The sequence below is a fragment of the Equus caballus genome, chromosome 14, assembly GCF_041296265.1.
Source record: "Equus caballus isolate H_3958 breed thoroughbred chromosome 14, TB-T2T, whole genome shotgun sequence".
NCBI lineage: Eukaryota > Metazoa > Chordata > Mammalia > Perissodactyla > Equidae > Equus > Equus caballus.
In genome coordinates this window covers 50,807,463-50,826,455 of record NC_091697.1, presented here as the reverse complement: position 1 = coordinate 50,826,455, position 18,993 = coordinate 50,807,463, and the positions used below count along the sequence as shown (strand labels likewise).

Here is an 18,993-nt window from a genome sequence, read left to right as displayed (position 1 = left end):
TCCCACGTATAAAGTACAGGAAGATGGGCATAGATGTTAGCTCAGGGCCAGGCTTCCTCAGCAAAAAGAGGAGGACTGGCAGCAGATGTTAGCTCAGGGCTGATCTTCCTCAAAAAAAAAAAAACTGCTATATACTCAGGACATTCTCCAGCACAGAATAAGCTCTCATATATTTGATTAATGCAAATTAAGAACGTCTACAAAAACAACGGCAACAACAAATGTCTAGAACACTCACTGTGGCCAGTACACAATGGCCTCAAAAAAGGTGATTAACTGGACATCTGGGCAGTTAGGTTCCCAATGTGAGTTAGACAGCTTCCCTTTGTGGAGGGATTGGGTCAAACTGACTTTGGGCCACAAGCCAACAACACAGAGCAACCTTGGGACCAGGAGAAGAAGATGGCCGATGGTTTGGGCCTGGAAGTTCAGGCAAAGCTACAGGCAAGGGAACACAGTTGCCACCCCTGATGGTGCTCCTCTGGGCAGCACTGAACTGGTGATCTGCTGTGTCACTGAGGCCTCCAGCTGTCCTTGCCATCTATCCCTCAACAAGTGGTCCCTTAGTTTCTTAGGCTTGCAGGGACAAGAGATGTCATCATGCCATTTTACATATGGGAACAGACACTTCATCTTCTTCAAAAATTTTCAACCAGCTTCAATCACGGAGGGCCCTCAATGTTTGTGTGTGGAATGAATACATTTCCACTCAAATCAATAAGTCCCATGACTGGGGTCTGGGGCTCTTGTCTGTAATCGTCAGCGGCACAAGGTGTCTAGTCAACGGGCATTGTTTGAACATCCTCTGTGGGCTGACAGTTTATGTCAAGCCCAATGCGCGACGCAAAATGGGAAAATGCCATCCTTGCCCTGAGGGAGAGAACTGGGGAGACTAGACTTACACAAATGAGATAATTAAATAACAGGACAACATATAATTACTGCTAAATTGTGTGCTAAGAAATTACGTGCTACTGGAATTGGGAAAAATGGAGAGCAGGGAGGGCTCAAACAGTTGGGGAGACGTCACTGAAGAGCTGGATGTGGCCGAGCCTTGAAGAATGAAGTGAACCACCGACAGGATGAAGGGAAGAAGGGCACGGAAGTCCCAGGAGGAAGAACAGTGCAAACCAGTATGCTTGTTATTGTTATTTAATTTTTAGGAAGATTAGTCCTGAGCTAACATTCGCTGCCAATCCTCCTCTTTTTGCTGAGGAAGACTGGCCCTGAGCTAACATCCGTGCCCATCTTCCTCCACTTTACATGTGGGACGCCTGCCATAGCATGGCATGCCAAGCGGTCCGCAGGTCCGCATCTGGGATCCAGGCCGACAAACGCCGGGCAGCTGAAGCAGAAGGGGTGAACTTAACCCCTGCGCCACGAGACCGACCCCAAGCATGCTTGTTATTTTTATCTTGAGGCAGCAACACAAGGAACGTGAAAGGCGGCTGCCCCAAATCCCACAGCAAGGATAGTTCTGAACAGTTTCTCAATATTCACACTTCTAGGCCTTTATTCAGTTTCTTCTGCTTGCAATGCCTTTCTCCCTTTTCCATCTGGCAAACTTCCTCATACTTAAAGGTCCAGCTCAAATGGAACTACTTTTCTGAATGCTTCCGTGGTATCCCATAACCGGTGACCAGTCTTCTGTTGGAACATATCATTACTTTTGCCTACTTCCCTTCTCTACGGCTGCAATTAATAACAACTAATATTTACTAGGCTATTACTATGTGCCAGGAACTATGCTAAACATTTTTGTTTGTTTGTTTGAGGAAGATTACCTCTGAGCTAACATCCGTAACCATCTTCCTCTACTTTATGTGGGACGCCTGCCACAGCATGGCTTGCCAAGCGGTGCATATGTAGGCGCCTGGGATCCAAACCGGCGAACCCCGAGACACTGAAGTTGAGCCCGCGAACTTAACAGCTATGCCACCCAGCCGGCCCCTATGCTAAAAATTTTAAATGTATTATTTTATTTAAGCCTCACAACAATTGCATGAGGTATGATTTTTCCTATTTTATATATGAAGATCCTGAGGCTTAAAGTGGTTAAGTAAATTGCCCAAGAACACATGGCTAGGAAGTAAGAAAGCTGGGATTCAAACTGTGGAACTCAAGAGGCCACTCTGAAAACACTGGACCATGCGTTCCTGGTGGCCACAAATGCTCTTAACTCATCTGTCTTCCCAGATTTTAGGACGGTGGCTGAAATACAGCTCGAAAGTTGAACCAATTAATACACCCGTCATATCCCATGCCTGGGTCTAGAAGGTGGCCCAGTACTCTCACCCCAGGTGGAGGCCTCCACTCACCGGGAGGTCATGCACACGGGGGAAACGAGGAGGAAGTCTAACTACCTTACATTCAAATCTGAGCTCCTTTATTTCATGGATTCAAGAGTGGTGAAAGAGGAACATTCTTTTCCCAACAAAAGAACACACAGATAACATTGGCTGGGTCTGAAGATGAGGGCTCTGATTAACAGGTGTGGGAGGAGGGGTCTGCTCTTAGGTGTTTTGAAAGCAGCAACTCAAGTTGTTCCAGTCAAACCAGGAAGGACCAGTCGAGATCACTCCATCTGACGGGATCATGGCGCAGACTAAGGCCCAGACAGGGGAAGGGGTCGGCCACATGGTGAGACAAAGCTGAGCCAGAGCTGGATCCCGGAATCAGAGACTACCTGTGGTTTTTCATCGCCTACCCAGTCGGGCCAGGGCGCGCATCTCTAAGAAAATGGCCTTGGACGGGAAGCTCGGACTACGGGCTTCCTTCGTCCGGCCCTATCCTCTCCTCCGCCCACTTGGCCTGAGTACTCCCACCTCCTCCAGCCTCGGGGCCTGGGGAAGACTGTTCCCCTTTCGCGTCTCCAGGGCGTCTGCAAGGTCCTCTTGCGCCACCGAGGTCGCTCGAGCCGGCTTCTCCACCTGACCCCCGCCTCCGCGCGCTCCCGCCGTTCTTGCGCGGGCGGCAAACGACACCTCTTCCACAGGAAGCCGGGCCCACACCCCCACGCCCTTGCCGCAGTTCACCTCCCCGCCACTCCAAAATACGCCGACACCCCCGCTTCCTTTCTCTGGGCGCCGTCCTTCCGGCTGGGCTCCTTTCTAATTGGCTGGCTGAGAGCTTCCTTGGGGACTCGGCCACCCGGAGGGCGGCACAGCGGCCACTCTAGCCGCCGTCCCGGGATTTGGCCTCGCTCTCTCGGCTGCGAGCTCTCTATGGTGTTGGCGACATGTGGCGCCTCCCAGGACTCCTGGGCCGAGGTAAGGGGCGTCGGAGCTGCGCGCCTTGAGGCAGCCGAGACTCCGAACCGGAGGAGGGGCAGGCGGGAGGACCGAGCCAGAGCGGTAGTGGGCGGGGCTAGAGCGGAGGAGGGGCGGGGCTACATCCCAGAAGCCTGGGGATCTTTGAAATTTGAGGATGGAGCTAGTGGGAAGACGGTGGCGCTTAGAGCCAAGGAGATGGGTGAGGCTATTTCAAGGGGGAGGAGCCAAATGGAAGGAGATGGTGGGCGGAGTCGATGAAAGATTGGTACTTAGAGGCCAGTGGCGTAGGGGGAGCCAATGGAAAGAGGTGGGATTTAGAGACAAAGTGCCCCAAACATTGAGAGTTTGTCATTTTAGAACAGTGGTGTCAGCCCTAGGAGGGCATCAGAATCACCTGAGGAGCTTTTTCACAACATAGATGCTCCACCGTGAATGATCGTGGTTTACTAGTTCTGGGGTGGCACCCTGGAATCTGTACATGTAGCTACGGAGCCAGTGATTCCTGGGTTCCTGGGGTGGGGCTCTGTCAAGGGTCAGAGGGAAGATTGGTGGGGCCCGCCATTGCCTCCATCCTGTTCATGTCAGGTAACTAATCCTTGTTTTGCACAGCTCTTCCCCGTCTGCTGGGACCTGGCCTCCGGGGGCTGAGCTCCAAGTCCACCAGCCCAGATGGCCCTCAGGCTGCCTCCTCTGCCCTGCTGGCCCCTGTGCCCAGCTTTGACAGGTGAGATACTGCCATTCCGTCACCCATCTCCTCCCCTGGGCTCCCTCTCCCCAGACTTGGGACAGAACTTGATAGCCTCTATTGCATCATCTAGGTCAGGCCCCCATGGCCCAGGCCCAGGCACAAGCAGGGGCCCAAGGTCCCATGGATGGAAGGCTGCCTTCCAGTGGATGTCTGCCCGTGTCTCCCCAAACACCCTGAGGGATGCCATATCGTGGGTAAGGCTTCCCCAGTCCTGTCCTTGACCTTCAGTGTGGATAAGAGTGATCCTGCATCTAACTATAGCCTAGAAACAAGAGCCTCGGCATCATTGTGCCCACACTCAAAATTTGAGTAAACCATTGGAGCATATCTGGGGAGATATTGCCACTCCTCTTTCCTGTTCTCCTCCCTCCCCCAAATTTATTCATCCTTTTATTCAGTAAACATTTAGTTAACACCTTCTCTGAGCCAGGCATTTCTACTAGGCACTAGGAAATAGTGGAGGACAAGGTGGATATGATTCTTGCCTTCATGGAGCTTACAATAAATACTACTAAATAGCTAACATTTTATTTATTAATGTGAAATATTATATATGTACTATCTTATTTAATCTTTACAAAAATCTTGCAAGGGAAATATAATCTCCATTTTATAGATGAGGAGTCTCAGGCTCTGAAACTTTAGGTAACATGCTTAGGTCATACAGCTGTTAAATAGAGGAAGCAGATTTTACTCTGGAACGCCTGCTCTCAGTGCCCATGCTCTGCAGCTTGGTTGCTACACCTCGTATGGCTTGTAAAAACACCTAGTGGAGATCCGGGCCCTTAATAGTTGCTCAGTAAATGTTTGTTGAATCTAATCTATAAAGTCAGATGCTCAATAGCAAACACTAGGTCTAATAGGGCAGAATCTTTGCCTTCCAGGTTCTGCTTGTAAGGTATTCTGGATGAAGTTGGCACACACATCACTCTCATGTCTGTCATGTCTCATCCCTATCACTTTCATGTTGTGTATTTTGGGCAAGTGTCTTGACCTCTTTGAGCCTCAGTTGTCTCATCTCTAAATCGGTGTCATCAGCAGAGCTGAGCCTGGAATGTCTGCATGACAGGGGCACTTCCCTCTGGGGAGCTGTGGACTGGAAGCATAACACACCCAAGAGAGGGGAGCATTTGCCCATTTTGTCAAAGATCTGAGCCCTAGGGTGATCCCACAGTGAGTCCTTTTAGAAACTGGGCCTGGATCCTAGGGGTCCTGATGCCATCCCTCAACTTTGTCACTACTGCCCATGTGGAAGGGTGTGAGCATGAGCTGTCTCTGAGTAACATGGGTACATGTCCCTGTTATTGACAGTACCGGCATCTTCTCTTCCTTCTGGCCTCAGCTCACGCATCTCCCCAACAGAGAGACATTCCCTGACTCCCTGTCTTGTCAGGCCTCCCTGTTATGCTCTGTGTAAACCCCTGATTTGTTTCCTTTTAGGCAGTTAGCATGATTTATAGTTAGTTATCCTATTCGTTTCTGTGTGCTTGGATTTTGTCTTTCTCCCTCGCCAAAGATAATCTCCATGAGGGCAGAAACTGTGTCTGTCTTATTTGCCATTGTCCATAGCGCCTGTTGCAACAAATAAGTATTTGGATGTCCCTTTCTGTGCACAACACCGGAAGGGATGGGGAAAACGGAACAGTCATGGAGCTAGGCGCTGGCTTAGGTCTTCTGCAGAACTGTCGGAGAAGAGACACCTTCAGCAAGCTTGTACCTGTGACTGTGTGGTGGGGCCATCTGGTAGGGGGGACGGGAGGAGTTGTGCCAGGCTGGAGAAAGAGAAGGAGCCTGCTGGGGAACTCTGGCCTGTCGCTGCATTTGTGGCCAAGCCCCAACTTCCCACATTATCTTTTTGCCTGCTTAGACTGCGTTTGTCCAGTCACTTGCTCATGTGTTTATTCAGCATGTATTTCTTAGTGCTGTATCTTAGCACCCTACTAGGTGCTGGGGATATGCTGGTGAGCAAAACAGACGTGGTTCCTGCCCTTGTGGTGCTTAGAGACTAACAGGAGAGACAGACCTTAGATGGGTAATCGTAGAGATGATTATTTAAGTACCAGTGTGATCAGGGCTCCAGAGGGGAAGCATGGGTGCTGTGAGCGTCTGTGGTAGGTGAGCTGCTCCAGCCAAGAGCTGGAAAGGCTTCTCGAGGAAGTGGCATTGGAGCTAAAGGCTGAGACTGAAGGAGTTGTCTGGTGGAGAGCCGTGTCCCTGATGTGCTGTCTTTCCCAGGGCACTCTGGCCGTGCTGGCCCTGCAGCTGGCAAGGCAGATCCACTTCCAGGCAAACCTGCCAGCAGGACCTCTGCGAGCGGAGCGCTGCTCTTGGCGCAGTCCCCTGGACCATTTCCTCTCGTCTCCCTTGTGGCACCCGTGCTCCTGTGAGTTCTCAGTCCCGGGGACAGGAGGGCTGGGCTGGGAGTTTCTCTGGGCCAGGAAGCATCTCTGGACACACCTCAGGAAAAGAGCCACCGGCAGCTCCTTGCCTTTCCTATCTGAAGTCAGAGGAAGGGGGATGTGAGGAAGTTCTATCCACCCAGGGTGTGGGCCACGCCTGCCCCTCAGTGTCGTCTGTGTCCTCTCCTCACCTTCTGTGGAGGGAGCCCCACAGGGGTCCAGGCTACTTCAGATCCTGGGTGTGGCTTCCTGCCTACCCCTCAGCCAGTTAGGTCATTCTCTAGTCAGTCATTCATTAATAAGGGAATCTTGATTGAGTAACTATTATGTGCCATGGTTAAGGCTCTGGAGTCAGATTGTCAGGGTTCAAGCCCTAGAGCTTTTCATACTAGTCTTGCGTCCTTGGGCCAGTCACATTTAGCTTCCCTGTGCCTCAGTTTCTTCATCTATAAAATAGGGTAATAATAAAACCCATCCTATAGGTTTCTTGGGAAGACTAAATGAGGTAATACATGTCAAGGACTTAGAGCAGTGCCTGGCACATAGGAAGTACTCAGTAACTATTAGTTTAAGTTCTTGTCATTAGTATTATGATTATAATCACTATCAATATTACCATCAGACACAGCGATGGGTGCTGGGGCTACAACAGTGAATAAGGTAGATGCCTCCCTCCGCTGGAGGAATTCAAGCAAAGGAGTGATTTATTCTTAGGGTGGGAGATTAGCATAAATGCCGGCCCCTCTCCACTCTTCAGAGGGAGGGAAGCCAGCAAAGGAAATGGAGGAGGAGGCATGAGAAGGAGGTGTCACAGGAGTTTCCAGATTCTTCCTTTGGTCCCCCAAACCTCAGGGAGGACTCCGTCAAAAACCCCACAGGCTGAACTGCTGCCGTTTTGACACGACCACTCTTATTGGCTCTTTCCAGCGCTGCGGAGGCATATTCTCCCCAGCCCTGATGGCCCAGCTCCCAGGCACACTGGCCTCAGGGAACCCAGGCTGAGCCCGGAAGATCGGTCCATTCAGGCCGAGGGCCTCTCTCCACACAGTTCCTTGAGAGGAGCTGGTCCTCAGGATCCCTCTGAGGAAGGTATGTCCCCACCTCGTAGAATCAGCAGAAGGCCAGGGCAGGGGTGGGGAGTTAGGCAAATGGACATTTGTTGCTGCATATGCCAGGTAAGGAAATTGTCATTCCCTTGAGGTCTCATGCTTTCTGGGGCAATTTCGAATTATTTTGGTTCCTGGCAGTGGTGCTAGATGGAGGGGCTGGGTAGACTGGGAGAGGGGGAGATAAGGAGAAATAACACCCTCTCCTTTGCCCTGCTTGGGTGCCGGCCATTCGCCTTGCAGATCCCAGTGATGTCAACTTCCTGCATGCCAGCAGTAGCTTCAGATCCAAGGCAAAACCGGCCCAGCCTCAGCCCGCTGGTGAAAAGCAGGTATTATCCAAATTTGGCCAGTCGGATCCCCATAATATTCCCCTGGGCAGGTAGCGATCCCAGTGAACTGTTCCCGATGAGTCTTTATATTTCTTCCCCAGGAACAGGAGCAATCCAAAACTCTTCCCCTTGAGGAGGCTGTGACTTCCATTCAGCAGCTCTTCCAGCTCAGTGTTTCCATCGCTTTCAACTTCCTGGGTAACTGGGTGGACATCGCCTCAAGGCAGGCGGGTGGGAACATGGAAAGAGTCTGGGGCTGGTCACATACAGTCAGAGTAGGGAGTGGTTTAAATAAGGGAGAGTTTATTTTCTCCCTGGTAGGTAGACCGAATCTGGCACGGTGACACAGTGGTGTCGGGGACCCATTCTCATTCCAGTACTTCTGCCATTCTTAAAACTGGCTTCCATCTCAAGGCCCATTTTGGCTATTCCAGCTCCTGCTGTCGTATCCAAATTCTAGCTAGCTGGAAGGGGGAGGGTGGAGAAAGTAAAGGACCACTCCTTTCCAACCTAGAAGTTGCTCATATCATTGTCCAGAATGTAGGCTTACAGCCACGCCTAGTTGCAGAGGACACTGGGAAATGTAGTCTCTAGCTGAATGACCAGGTGCTCACCTGAAAATTCTGTTACTGTGTAAGAAGGAGAAAATAAACCTTGGAGGACACCTTGCATTTTCTGCCACACAGGCAAGAACAGGCTCCTGAGGTTTGGAGCAGGCCCTCAAGTGCACGAATAGGAACCTCTTAGCCACATCTGGAGACTCCAGATGTCTCGCCACCATTTGTCCTGTTCTACACAGTGACTTGGCTTAACTTTCAGGCCTTAGAATGTGGAGACCCAGACTCCCAGCATCATTTGTTAGATCTAGTGGGCAGGTGGGTGAGAGGCTGGGATCCATTCAGTATAAATTTATTAAGCATTCACGTTTTGCTCGGCCCTATTTTACGTGTTGGGGATATAGTGATTCACAAAACAAAGTCCTTATTCTCATGGAGCTGATGTGTAAGTTGAGGGAGAGAAACAATAAGTCAGCAAACAAATAAAGAATTTCAGATGGTGATAAATATTATGGAGGAAATTAAACAGGAGAATGTGTTAGTGATTTGGGCAAGGAACAACTTTTGACTTGAAAGTCCTCACTGATGGGAAGATCCCTGTGTTAAGACCTGACTAACAAAAATAAGCCAGTCTTTCCGTCTGGAAAAAGAGCTTTCCAAGCAGAGGGAAGAGCAAGTGCAAAGGTCCTGAGGCAGGATTGAGTTTTCCTTGTTAAAGGAACAAAAGAAAAGTGAATGTGGCTGGAGCTTAGAGATCTAGGGGAGAATAGAAAGAAATGGAGTCAGAGAAACAGGCAGGGCCAGATCAATGAGGTCTTCTGAGCCACAGTGCAGTGTGGATTTTCTGAGTGGGACAGGAAGCCATTGGAGGGTTTTACCATGAAGCAGGAAGGAGGGCAGTCACATGATCTGATTTACTTTTTCAAAGATCTCTCTGGCTGTTGTGTAGACATACGTGGATGGTAGGACTGCCAGCGGGGAAACAGGAGACTGGTTGGAGTTGTTATTGATGGCTAAGCAAAACGTGATGGTGGCTTGGTCTAGGCTAGAGGCAGAGAGGACCAAGAAGAGTAGCTGGATCAGGGAGCCAGTGTGGGAATGGGCACAGGGTGGGATCTTTGCCCTCTTGAGTCTTCTCCTCGGGGACAGAGGGCTCTGCGAACCCTGGACAGCAAGTTTTCAGGCAGCAGGGAGGCAACTGTAATTCACTGCTGGCTGAATGGAACCTGGCTTCCGCCTCATTAGCTTTTTGTGATTTTGATGGGCAGACAGTCTCTTCTGAGAATTTTCTTGCCTGTTCCTTCATTCATATATTCATTTATTCAGCGAGTGCTAAGCGCTGTGAAGGCACACAAAGGGAGTGTGGGCCGTAATCATATTTTGCATTTGTATAGAGCTCACCCCATGCAAAGTTATTTCTTCTACATTCTTTTTCTGCTTCTGCCTCCAGGATTTTACAGTCTAATTGAGGAGACAGGCCTTGTGCTCTTGGAACAGTTTAGTTCATAGAAAAAGGCTTGTGTATTAAGAAAGTACCAAAAGAGTGTTTAAAGCCTGAGTGTGGTCTGAAGGTTCCAGAGCAGATAGAGGATGGGGAGGCCTGATGGTGGAGGCAGAAAAGGATATCCCAGGCCGGAGAAACAGCTTGGCAAGGGCTTGGAGTCGAGAATTGGCTGTGCCCAGCTCCTTCCTGTTTTCCTTTTGGTGTGGATGATAAAATGAACATCGGCTTTGGCGTGGCATATGCCTGAGTCCAGGTCTCAGCTCTCTTAGATCATCTCTCGTAGTTTCCTCTTAAAGCAGGATGAACAGTACCAGCTGTATCAGTTAGGTTTTGTTGGTTACAAGCAGCCTAAGCCCACCCCGGCTACCTTAAGCACAGAAAGAGTCTATTGGGATCTGTTGACCTGCCAAGCCTCAGAAAGGACAGGAATCATGGAAGCTCCAGGGACCCAGGGTTCAGTTACTGAGAGTGTCCTGCTGCCAGAATAAACCCGCAAAGCTGTTTCTCTCTGATAGCAACCAGATCAAGATTCACTTTCCTGAGAGAGGGTCTCATTGGTCGGGAAGAGCACAGGCACTTGATTGACAGTACTGGGGGAGGGCTGTTCCCAAAAGGAAGTCAGGATGCTATTGCCAAGAGGAGGATGGTGTATAGGAGAGCAGAACCTCCTCATGTCTGTAGCAAACCAGTGAAGCATTCAGAGGATGGAAATATGTGCCAAGTGTCTAGCACAAAAAAGCAAGGAAGGAGCCTGTGGGTATCTGGCTGAGGACGTGGGGAAGTTCACAGAGGAAGCTGTGTTTACGCCCTGTGCTGTCTTACAGGGACAGAGAACATGAGGAATGGGGACTACACGGTAGCCTTTTCTTACTTCCAGAAAGCAGCAGACCGCGGCTACAGCAAGGCACAGTACAATGTGGGCTTGTGTCACGAGCACGGCAGAGGCACCCCCAGGGACCTCAGCAAGGTACTGCACGTCCTCCCCTGCCCCAGCCTCGTCCCCTGTGTTGCCCGGAGTGACCTCCAGAAATAAGCAGTGAGCAGGGCTTGGGGAAAGTCCAGCTCCTCTCTTCCAGCTGGGAGGGGAAAATAAGAAAGAAGCTCCTAACTCCTGGGAATTTAGACTTAAATCTCAGGGTGGCAGAGACCTTGTCTTTCTTCTTTGCAGCTGTATCCTCAGGGCCTAGAATGTTGCCTTGATAAATGGATTAGTTAATTCTAAAAAAGTAGGATAAGTACACAAAGATGTTATATATAAGACTGTGTTTCTTAGAATTGTATATGATGGCGAAAAAAGGAAAGCAACTTGAAGTTCCTTTGGTAGAGGGTTGGTTAATAACATCTATGTGGGCCTTAGAAATAATGTGCTGGATCTATATTTATTGACAGGGAAAGACATTCATGGTGTATTGTTACGTGAAAAAGTAGGTTACAAAACAGAGTGTAGTTCTCTCTCTCTTTCTCGTAAACACACACATCCATTTATATATATGTGTGTGTGAACGTATATATAATGGATCTGTGTATATATATAAATCTTTATATATGTGGGAAGAAATTTTCAAGGCTGTACACTAAAATGTTAACAGAGAGTGATTTTTAGGAGGCAAGATTTCTTGGGATTTTGTGTTTCTATTTTTGGTTTATCTGTGTTTTAAAATCTTGGCTTATCTGTATTTTCTGACTAATCTATAATGATTATGTATTATTTAATTAAAATAGTTTTTTAAAATTTCACTCCAAGAAAAAGCTGGGCTTATAGAATTACCAGTTGACTGAGTGTTTCTCCCTTTGCCCCAGGCCGCCCTTTATTACCGGTTGGCTGCCAGTCAGGGCCACAGCCTGGCTCAGTACCGCTATGCCAGGTGCCTGCTGCAGGGCCCATCCTCCTCGTGGGACCCTGAGCGGCAGAGGGCAGTGTCCATGCTGAAGCAGGCTGCAGACGCAGGCTTGAGAGAGGTGAGTGCCATTGGTGGGGGTCTCTCCTTGGCGGCTGGGGCATGCGGGGCTCCATGTGGCCTTGATACCTTTTTCCTTCCTCCTTAACCACAGGCTCAAGCTTTCCTCGGGGTGCTTTTCACCAAGGAGCCATACCTGGATGAGCAGAGGGCTGTGAAATACCTTTGGCTTGCAGCCAACAATGGGGTATGAGGTCTCCAGTGTCCAGGCATGTTGGGGATCGAGTCTGATAAAGGAAGGGATTTTGGAACTGGTACTGAGTTTTCCTGTCTTTAGGAGACGGTTGATCGGAGCATTAAGCTAGCCTCAAGCCTTACCTCTCACTGACTTACTCTGTGACCTTTGGGCAGGTCCACTGGTATGCTGGAGCTGGCTTGCACCAGCCTGCAAGAGCTGTCGGTAGCTTAAAATCAGCCATGCGAGGAGTCTTTGCACCCAGAAATTGCTGAATGCTAAAAGCAAAGCTTTTCCCCCTGGAGAGCCAGTTGTTAAACATTTACCAGCACACTACTGGGCCAGTCACGTCTTGTTTTCCTCATCTCTAAAATCAGGATAATAATGCCTGCCTTACCTGTCTACTACTTCACAGGGCTGTTGTGAGGATCAAAGTCTGACTAGAAGAATAGGTGTGGAAGCACTTTGTAAGCTGTACACACTACAGGTGCAGCATCACAAGCGGCATAGTCCAGGGAGTCAGAAGACACATTGGGGGAAGACACTGAGCACTTTGGGGGCTGGGGGATGTCTGCTTGTCCGTGAACTGGAGGCAGCCAGGCAGCATGACCCAGAGTTTGTTCCACAGAGCATTAGTTCCATGGGATGTTTATAAATAATAGGGAAAAAATGGTCAGTTGGGTTCAGGAAATACTGAGTTAAAAAGGTAATTTTAATGGAGGAAATCTCAGAGCTTTATGTCACTGTCAATCACCAAGAAGGCATCTGTGGTTCGCTCTACTCCTCAAATGTATTTGGCAGTATGTTTTTTGAGTTGAATCTTGAAGGACCAAGAGCCCTGGATTAAAGCAAGCGATGTGTGTGGACTAGACTTTCCCCACATGGCAGCTGCTGCTTCCCTTTGTTTTCCTACCAACACGCTGACAGCTTCGCGGAACTCTTAGGCATCGGAATACTTTTCCTTTTTCACTCGATGTTGCCCAAAGTATCTGTAGTAGCTGTCAAAAGGGGGCTGATGTCACCAACCCGCACCCGCCTCTGTGCTGGCTTTTTGTTGAAAGAGCCCCAGAGTCTTACTCAGGCTGAGTGGGCCTCACGTCCATGTGCTGGACAAGCCTGGGGGCACCCTGGCCTGCGTTGGTCACCAACATGCTCAGAGGGGAAGTGCACAAAGGGATGTTATGGAACACGGTGTCGGGGCACAGTCCTCACTCTCAGCCACTCCACTAGGTATGATGTCTTCCTGGGTTGGTACTGCACAGTGCTGCAGGGAGGCTGTTTGGTCTTATGAATGTCCAGCGCTGTATTCTAAGTCAGCCGGTAGCCATGAGTCCACCGTATTTATTACGTAGACTTTGGCCTGCATGTAACAAACCCTTTCCAGAAATTTGACTGTGGAAGCTGTAAGAGAATGAGACCATGGTTGGAAATCAACAGAGTGCTTTGTTTTTTTATGTTGAGATATTGAATATAATAAAATATTCCAGGGGCCGGCCTGATGGCATGGTGGTTAAGTTCACACGTTCTACTTCTTGGCGGTCTGGGGTTCACCGGTTCGGATCCCGAGTGTGGACATGGCATTGCTTGGCAAAAGCCATGCTGTAGTAGGCGTCCCACGTACAAAGTAGAGGAAGATGGCACAGATGTTAGCTCAGGGCCGGTCTTCCTCAACAAAAAGAGGAGGATTGGCAGTAGTTAGCTCAGGGCTAATCTTCCTCAAAAAAAAAATACATATATTCCAGTAGAGAGGGAGAAATTAATGATGTGGGCAACTAAAGATATGAAAATAAAAATAACAGTAACCTAAGCACTTTTCATATATGAACACCTTTAATCCTCATGACAACATAATAAGGTAGGTGCTATTATCATGCCCACTTTATAGATGAGGAAACCGAGGCAGAGAGACATAGGATGGCATGCCTGAGTTGGCGCAGCTGGTAGGCAGTGGAGCCGAGACTGGAGCCCAGGTGGTCTGGCTGTACAGACTGGGCTCCTAACCCCCACCTGATACTGCCTCTCCGAGGAGTGTAGCTCTCAGAGAGGAGAGAGAGGACCCAGAGCCATGGGCAAAGAGATTAGTCTTTTAGTCCCTCAAAGGAGAAGAAAGACTTTCTCTGTAAGGTATGCTTGCAGCCCCCTCAGCAGAGGTTCAGCAAGGCACACCAGGCCTTGGGAAGCCCAGCCTCCATCCTTGCTCCTGGCTCTTTCAGGATGACATAGGAGTCTGACTCCCAGGTTTCATGTCACTGGGCTGAGTGCTTCCTGTGGCCTTCCCTTCTCCATGCTCTCAGCACCAGCCTCAGCGAGAGAAGCTCCCACACTGCTCTGGCTGGAATCTCCCTGGGTGGGGGGATGTTATCTCCTTTGTGTAGGGCGAGCTCTGTGCCTCTGGCTTTTCATAGTTGACATCCCTTGGTCCAGGGAGGGCCAGGCCTGGGCCTTGACCCTGCATGGATGAAGCCCCGGCATGCCTGACTGCTCCCCTTCCTCCTGCCTCAGCGTTTTGGTTCTTCACTCCTGCCTGTGTCCGTATGCGCGCATCTGTCCATTTTCTCCTGTAGGACTCACAGAGCAGGTACCACTTGGGAATTTGCTACGAGAAGGGCCTTGGTGTGCAGAGGAGTCTGGGAGAGGCTGTGAGATGTTACCAGCAGTCAGCGGCTCTGGGGAATGAGCCCGCCCAGGAGAGGCTGCGGGCCCTCTTTTCTGTGGAGGCAGCAGGTAAAGACGCAAATCAACACCAGCAGGGTCCCTCTCCTGAGTCAGTACCCCATGACAGAGCAGGGGGTGGCAGTAGCCCTTGATCCCCTTGTCTTTTCCTGCCCCAGTGGTGGGTAAGAATAGAGCTTTTCGAGTCAGACAAATATGAGAGTTAATCCCTGCTCTGTCACTGAACTTGGACTCCATGTCTTTGAGCCTCAGTTTCTTCACCTCTGAAATGAGGGTGCTGGTAGTCCCTTACTCATTTTGATGATTTGTCAGGAGAGACCATATCTTGAGACTGCCTCCGTGCCCTGGATCACCCTTCTAGCGCTCTGAGAGCCCTGCTCACTCCTGATTCACTCAGGCAGGCCTGGGTTAATCCCAGGGGGAACCAAGTCCTTTAAGAAGTCCTTGCTCCAAGGTAGGAATCCAAGAAGACAGTAGTATAAGAGTTGCTCTCACCTCTCTTTGCAGCCCCGGGGTCCAGCGACCTGGCAGTTAGAGGATTGAAGTCCTTCTCCAGCCCCTCCCTCTGCAGCCTGAACACTCTGCTGGCACGAACCTTGTGCCTCCCACATGCCTCAAGCACAGGGAACCTTGGCCTCCTCTGTAGAAGCGGGCGTCTCGGAGCCAGCCCTGGAGCCCCCAGCAGGGCTCTCCCGCCTCACCCCTACCCCTTGGAAAGGAGTCTCGTCAGACTGGGTTTTGGCTAAGGTGAGATAAAACACAGTCAGTGTACCTCTCACTGTGCTGAGTGGGGGGAAGGCTGGGAGGAGGTTGGATGGTAACAAAAATAGGGTGTTAGTATCCTTTTCCAGGGTGCACATTCCACTGGGAGCTCAGGTTCTGAAGCAAGCTCAAGTGCATTGGTAATAAATAACTTTGACCTTTTCCCCAAGTTGGTAGCCTTACAGACGAGCAGTGGATACCTTCACAGTTATTTCTGGTCTGTGCACAAAAAGGATTCATCCAGTGACCTGTGAAAAACTCTACTGAATTGTCCAGAGACCCTGGTCCTCACCTTGGCCCATGTCTTTGAGCAAATCCCTTACCTTCTCCCTCCCTGTGCTTCAGTTTCCTCAGGCTGGGCCTGCGTCACGTTTTTCCAACATCTGATGTGTGTGCCTCTGGGGGTTCACAAGAAGACTTTAAGTGGTACTTGAATGAATATTTTTTATTTTAGTAGTTGTATATTTAATATATAATGTAAAAATGTGACTAGTGCATTATAGTTTCACAGATATTAAAATAATGAATCAATTTAAAGTTAAACATTGTGACATTGCATAAAGGGGAGCACAGATCCAGAGAGGTGGCAAAAATCGTGAGGGTGGTTCCATGAACAGCTAAAACGTGGGAAGCACTGGATCAGGTCAGCCCCCAGGTGAGCTCCAACATTCGCTTTCATTCATCCCCAGTGGATTCACGATCATCTCCATTTCACCTTTGATTCGGAAGGAAGGAGTTTCTTGCCTAAATGTCTGATGTATCTGCTTGACTTTTTCAGACCTTCTCACTCAGCCCTAAAGATGGAACCTGTGGGTACTCGGAGAGATACCACAACTTGAGTCCCAAAGAAGAGGCCAGTTATCCACCCACCTTCCCCCAGAACCTTAAGCACCCACCCCAGCACAGTAGGAAAAGGAAAGTGTGTGAAGACTCAGATCCTGGCCATGTCAGCTTGAAGCCATGACCTGACTTGCTATGTCTCCTCAGTTGTAGACCAAGGGCAGTGGTGTCTGCCCTCCCATCCTACAGGGCTGATGTGGGGCATTTCACTGAGGAAGGCACCTGGGTGCTCACTTAGGCCCGAGGAAGCAGAGAGATGCCCATGGTTACATGGCTTTATGAGTCTCCAGGCCTGGAGAGGACCCGCCTCCTGACTCCTGGCCCTGGGCTCTTTTGCACCCGTTCACCCTGTAATTTTGTGTGAAAGTATTGTCATCGTCCTGCTGATGTGAAGGAGTAAATGGAGGTTGAGCACCTGGAGTCTTGGAGCAGCAAGTGTCGATGTTGAGATCCTCATCTGTGAAGGGTGCGCCAGAAATGGATGGCAGTTTAATAAAACAGATGCTGGATTTTCTCATCACTCTTGCCCTTGAGTGTGTTGAGGAGAGCTGGGGAGATGGACAGGGGGAGCTGAAAGCCGAGGCTCCATCCTCGTCTCTAAACTCTCCATTAACCAATTTAAAGGGTCTTAAAAGCTTCGCTAAGAGAGAGACTTAGAGAAAAATGATTTCTGAGTCAACACTAATGATTCCAATTACTGAATTTGTGAATAGCTGCTCCCTAGCTTCTGGATGTTAGCCCAAGTTCAATAGCATAGATGTGGTTGAGGGTGGGGGGTGGGAGGGGTGAAGACCAAACTCCCTGGTGACTGTTCAAATGGGAAAGACCACCCAGCTTGGCCCGTTCAGAGGTGGGAGGAGTTGGGGGGGTCCACATTTCCTTCTCTGCTGCCCACCCCTTTCTCTCCCTTACCACTCATGGTCCCGCCATATTTTTCCCAGCACCTTCATCTCTCCGATGGAGCCCTAAGCTTCCTCTAGCTCCAGCGCCTCCCTTTCCAGGGCTTCCCTGCATACTGGCCTCCCCCTACTGGTCCCCTCATTTGGCTACCTCCCACAGATGGCTCCTTAGGAGCAGGGACCTTGTCTTTGTAATTCACTATCCTCAGCACTTAGCACAAGGCCCCGTGTAGGTAAGGGCTCAATACACACGTTGGTTAAAGCCCAGGTTTTTAAGCTGCACAGTGCACTAATCTTTCTGCAAAAAAAAAAAAAAGTTTCTGTGGTCAAATAAGTTTGGGAAATGCTGCACTAAACATCCCCTTTTTATAGATTCACAATGCATATCAGCATATTCAAAGATCCAAGAAGTCCTGCAGTAAAGAACTTGGTTAACCCAATGTTTCCCAACCTGAGTTGAGCACAGAGCCTGGCTCCCTGCAGATTGCAAAGGAACCTTCCTGGGGCACCGTCTGTGTAAGATGTCACTTCCTGCCCTCCCGTGGAGCCCCACTTGCCAGCCTCTTCCCCTCCTCTTGACATTTTGGGTTCTCTGATTACCACTTCCTCCTGACCATGTCTGGGGCTGAGGGGCACTTCAGATAGTCCGGGAACACTGGGCGTCCTGTGTTGAAGGCCACATGCGCCTCCCCTCCCCCTCCGTTGTTACAAGTTAAGTACTCATTCAATTTGGTGTGCCAAACGTGAAGATGGGATATTTTTAAGCTCTCTTTGTGGAAAGGGAAGGATGGAAGAGTCGTGAGAGATGCTGTCAAGGGACCAAAAATCCTTGGCTGTTCATTCACTGCGGTTTCCATCGGTCCCAGGGGATGGGCTTCATCGGCAGACCCGGGAACTGCTGCATTCTTGCTGTGAAAATTCCGATATTAATGACTCATAGTCAGTGTCCTGAAAGGAAATGTGAGAGGCGGACAGGGAGGTGGCCCCTGTCAGCAGGGCCAGCCTGGGTCGGAATACAGGGTGACCCAAGGTTTGAGGCCTTTGCCCTCAGCAATGAGACCTTTGTGCAAGGCTCTGCTGTCTCAGTTTCCTTATCTAGAAATGCTGTTTTCAGGGAGCCCTGACAACAGTGAGAACAAGGCTGCTTGGTTCATTTTATCTTCAGTGCTAATACAGTGCAGGACACTCAGTAAATGCTCAGTAAACATTTATTCAGTGAGTGTGTGATTCTATGCATTGCCCCCTGTCCACCCAACACCCAGCACCAAGCCCACCCAGCACATAGTAGGTGCGTTAAATATTTGTTGAATATTAAAATAAATGTTGAATGAATGATTCTGTGTACCCCTCCCCCCACTGCTATTCCTAGTGCTGCTTCTGACATGTAGTAATTGCTCAATAAATAGTGTTTGTTGAATAAGTGTTTCTGATCATGCTTACCTCCTCCCCCCACCCATTACATTGTACCCAGTACTTAGTAGGAGCTGGAAAGGGCTGACCTGTTTTCTAGGTACACACTATGTGCCAGGCTGAGTCTATGCTGAAACTCCTCCCTCCCCCATCCTGTCCTCTCCTTTTTGGGATTTGGTTCTCTCCGGAGTCCCAAAGGTAGTGGCTGCCATCTCAGTCTTGTTTCAGCCAGAAGAGAGGTAGGGTCAGTGAGCTGCCAAGTTCAGGTGGGTGACAGACAGGGAGGCTGCCTGTCAATCTCTGAGCTGCCCCCGGGCTCCGAGTGAGCATTGCATTGCACTCCTGGTGCTGGCGAATG

General features: G+C 49.7%; 1 protein-coding gene across 5 annotated transcripts; it reads left to right on the top strand.

The window, feature by feature from the left end:
* Positions 1–274: 274 nt before the first annotated feature.
* Positions 275–16,846, top strand: DELE1 (DAP3 binding cell death enhancer 1). 5 transcript variants are annotated; one of them, XR_288277.4, is made up of 14 exons: positions 2,814–3,269; positions 3,882–3,996; positions 4,091–4,214; positions 6,256–6,403; positions 7,347–7,508; positions 7,769–7,857; positions 7,959–8,055; positions 10,743–10,885; positions 11,719–11,877; positions 11,971–12,063; positions 14,616–14,775; positions 15,232–15,471; positions 15,657–16,141; positions 16,265–16,846. XR_288277.4 is itself a non-coding variant. In XM_001503967.6 (13 exons), exons 1-12 carry the CDS (start codon positions 3,239–3,241, stop codon positions 15,468–15,470), a joined length of 1,560 nt encoding a protein of 519 aa, XP_001504017.3. In that variant the 5' UTR covers positions 275–3,238; the 3' UTR covers position 15,471; positions 16,265–16,846. The 5 variants fall into 5 exon arrangements, 3 of the variants coding, with proteins under 3 accessions (XP_001504017.3, XP_023473276.2, XP_005599396.2); XR_011425527.1 differs by lacking the exon at positions 2,814–3,269 and adding an exon at positions 3,464–3,579; XM_001503967.6 differs by lacking the exon at positions 15,657–16,141 and having other exon boundaries at positions 275–3,269.
* The last annotated feature ends 2,147 nt before the right edge of the window (positions 16,847–18,993 follow it).

What these genes read in the sequence shown, in the direction of transcription:
- DELE1 (XM_001503967.6), top strand. Translation starts at nt 3,239, where the DNA reads ATGTGGCGCCTCCCAGGACTCCTGGGCCGAG. An exon ending in AGCCCGCTGGTGAAAAGCAG is followed by an intron (nt 7,858 to 7,958) that starts GTATTATCCAAA and finishes TTTCTTCCCCAG; the next exon opens with GAACAGGAGCAATCCAAAAC. An exon ending in CAGACGCAGGCTTGAGAGAG is followed by an intron (nt 11,878 to 11,970) that starts GTGAGTGCCATT and finishes CCTTAACCACAG; the next exon opens with GCTCAAGCTTTCCTCGGGGT.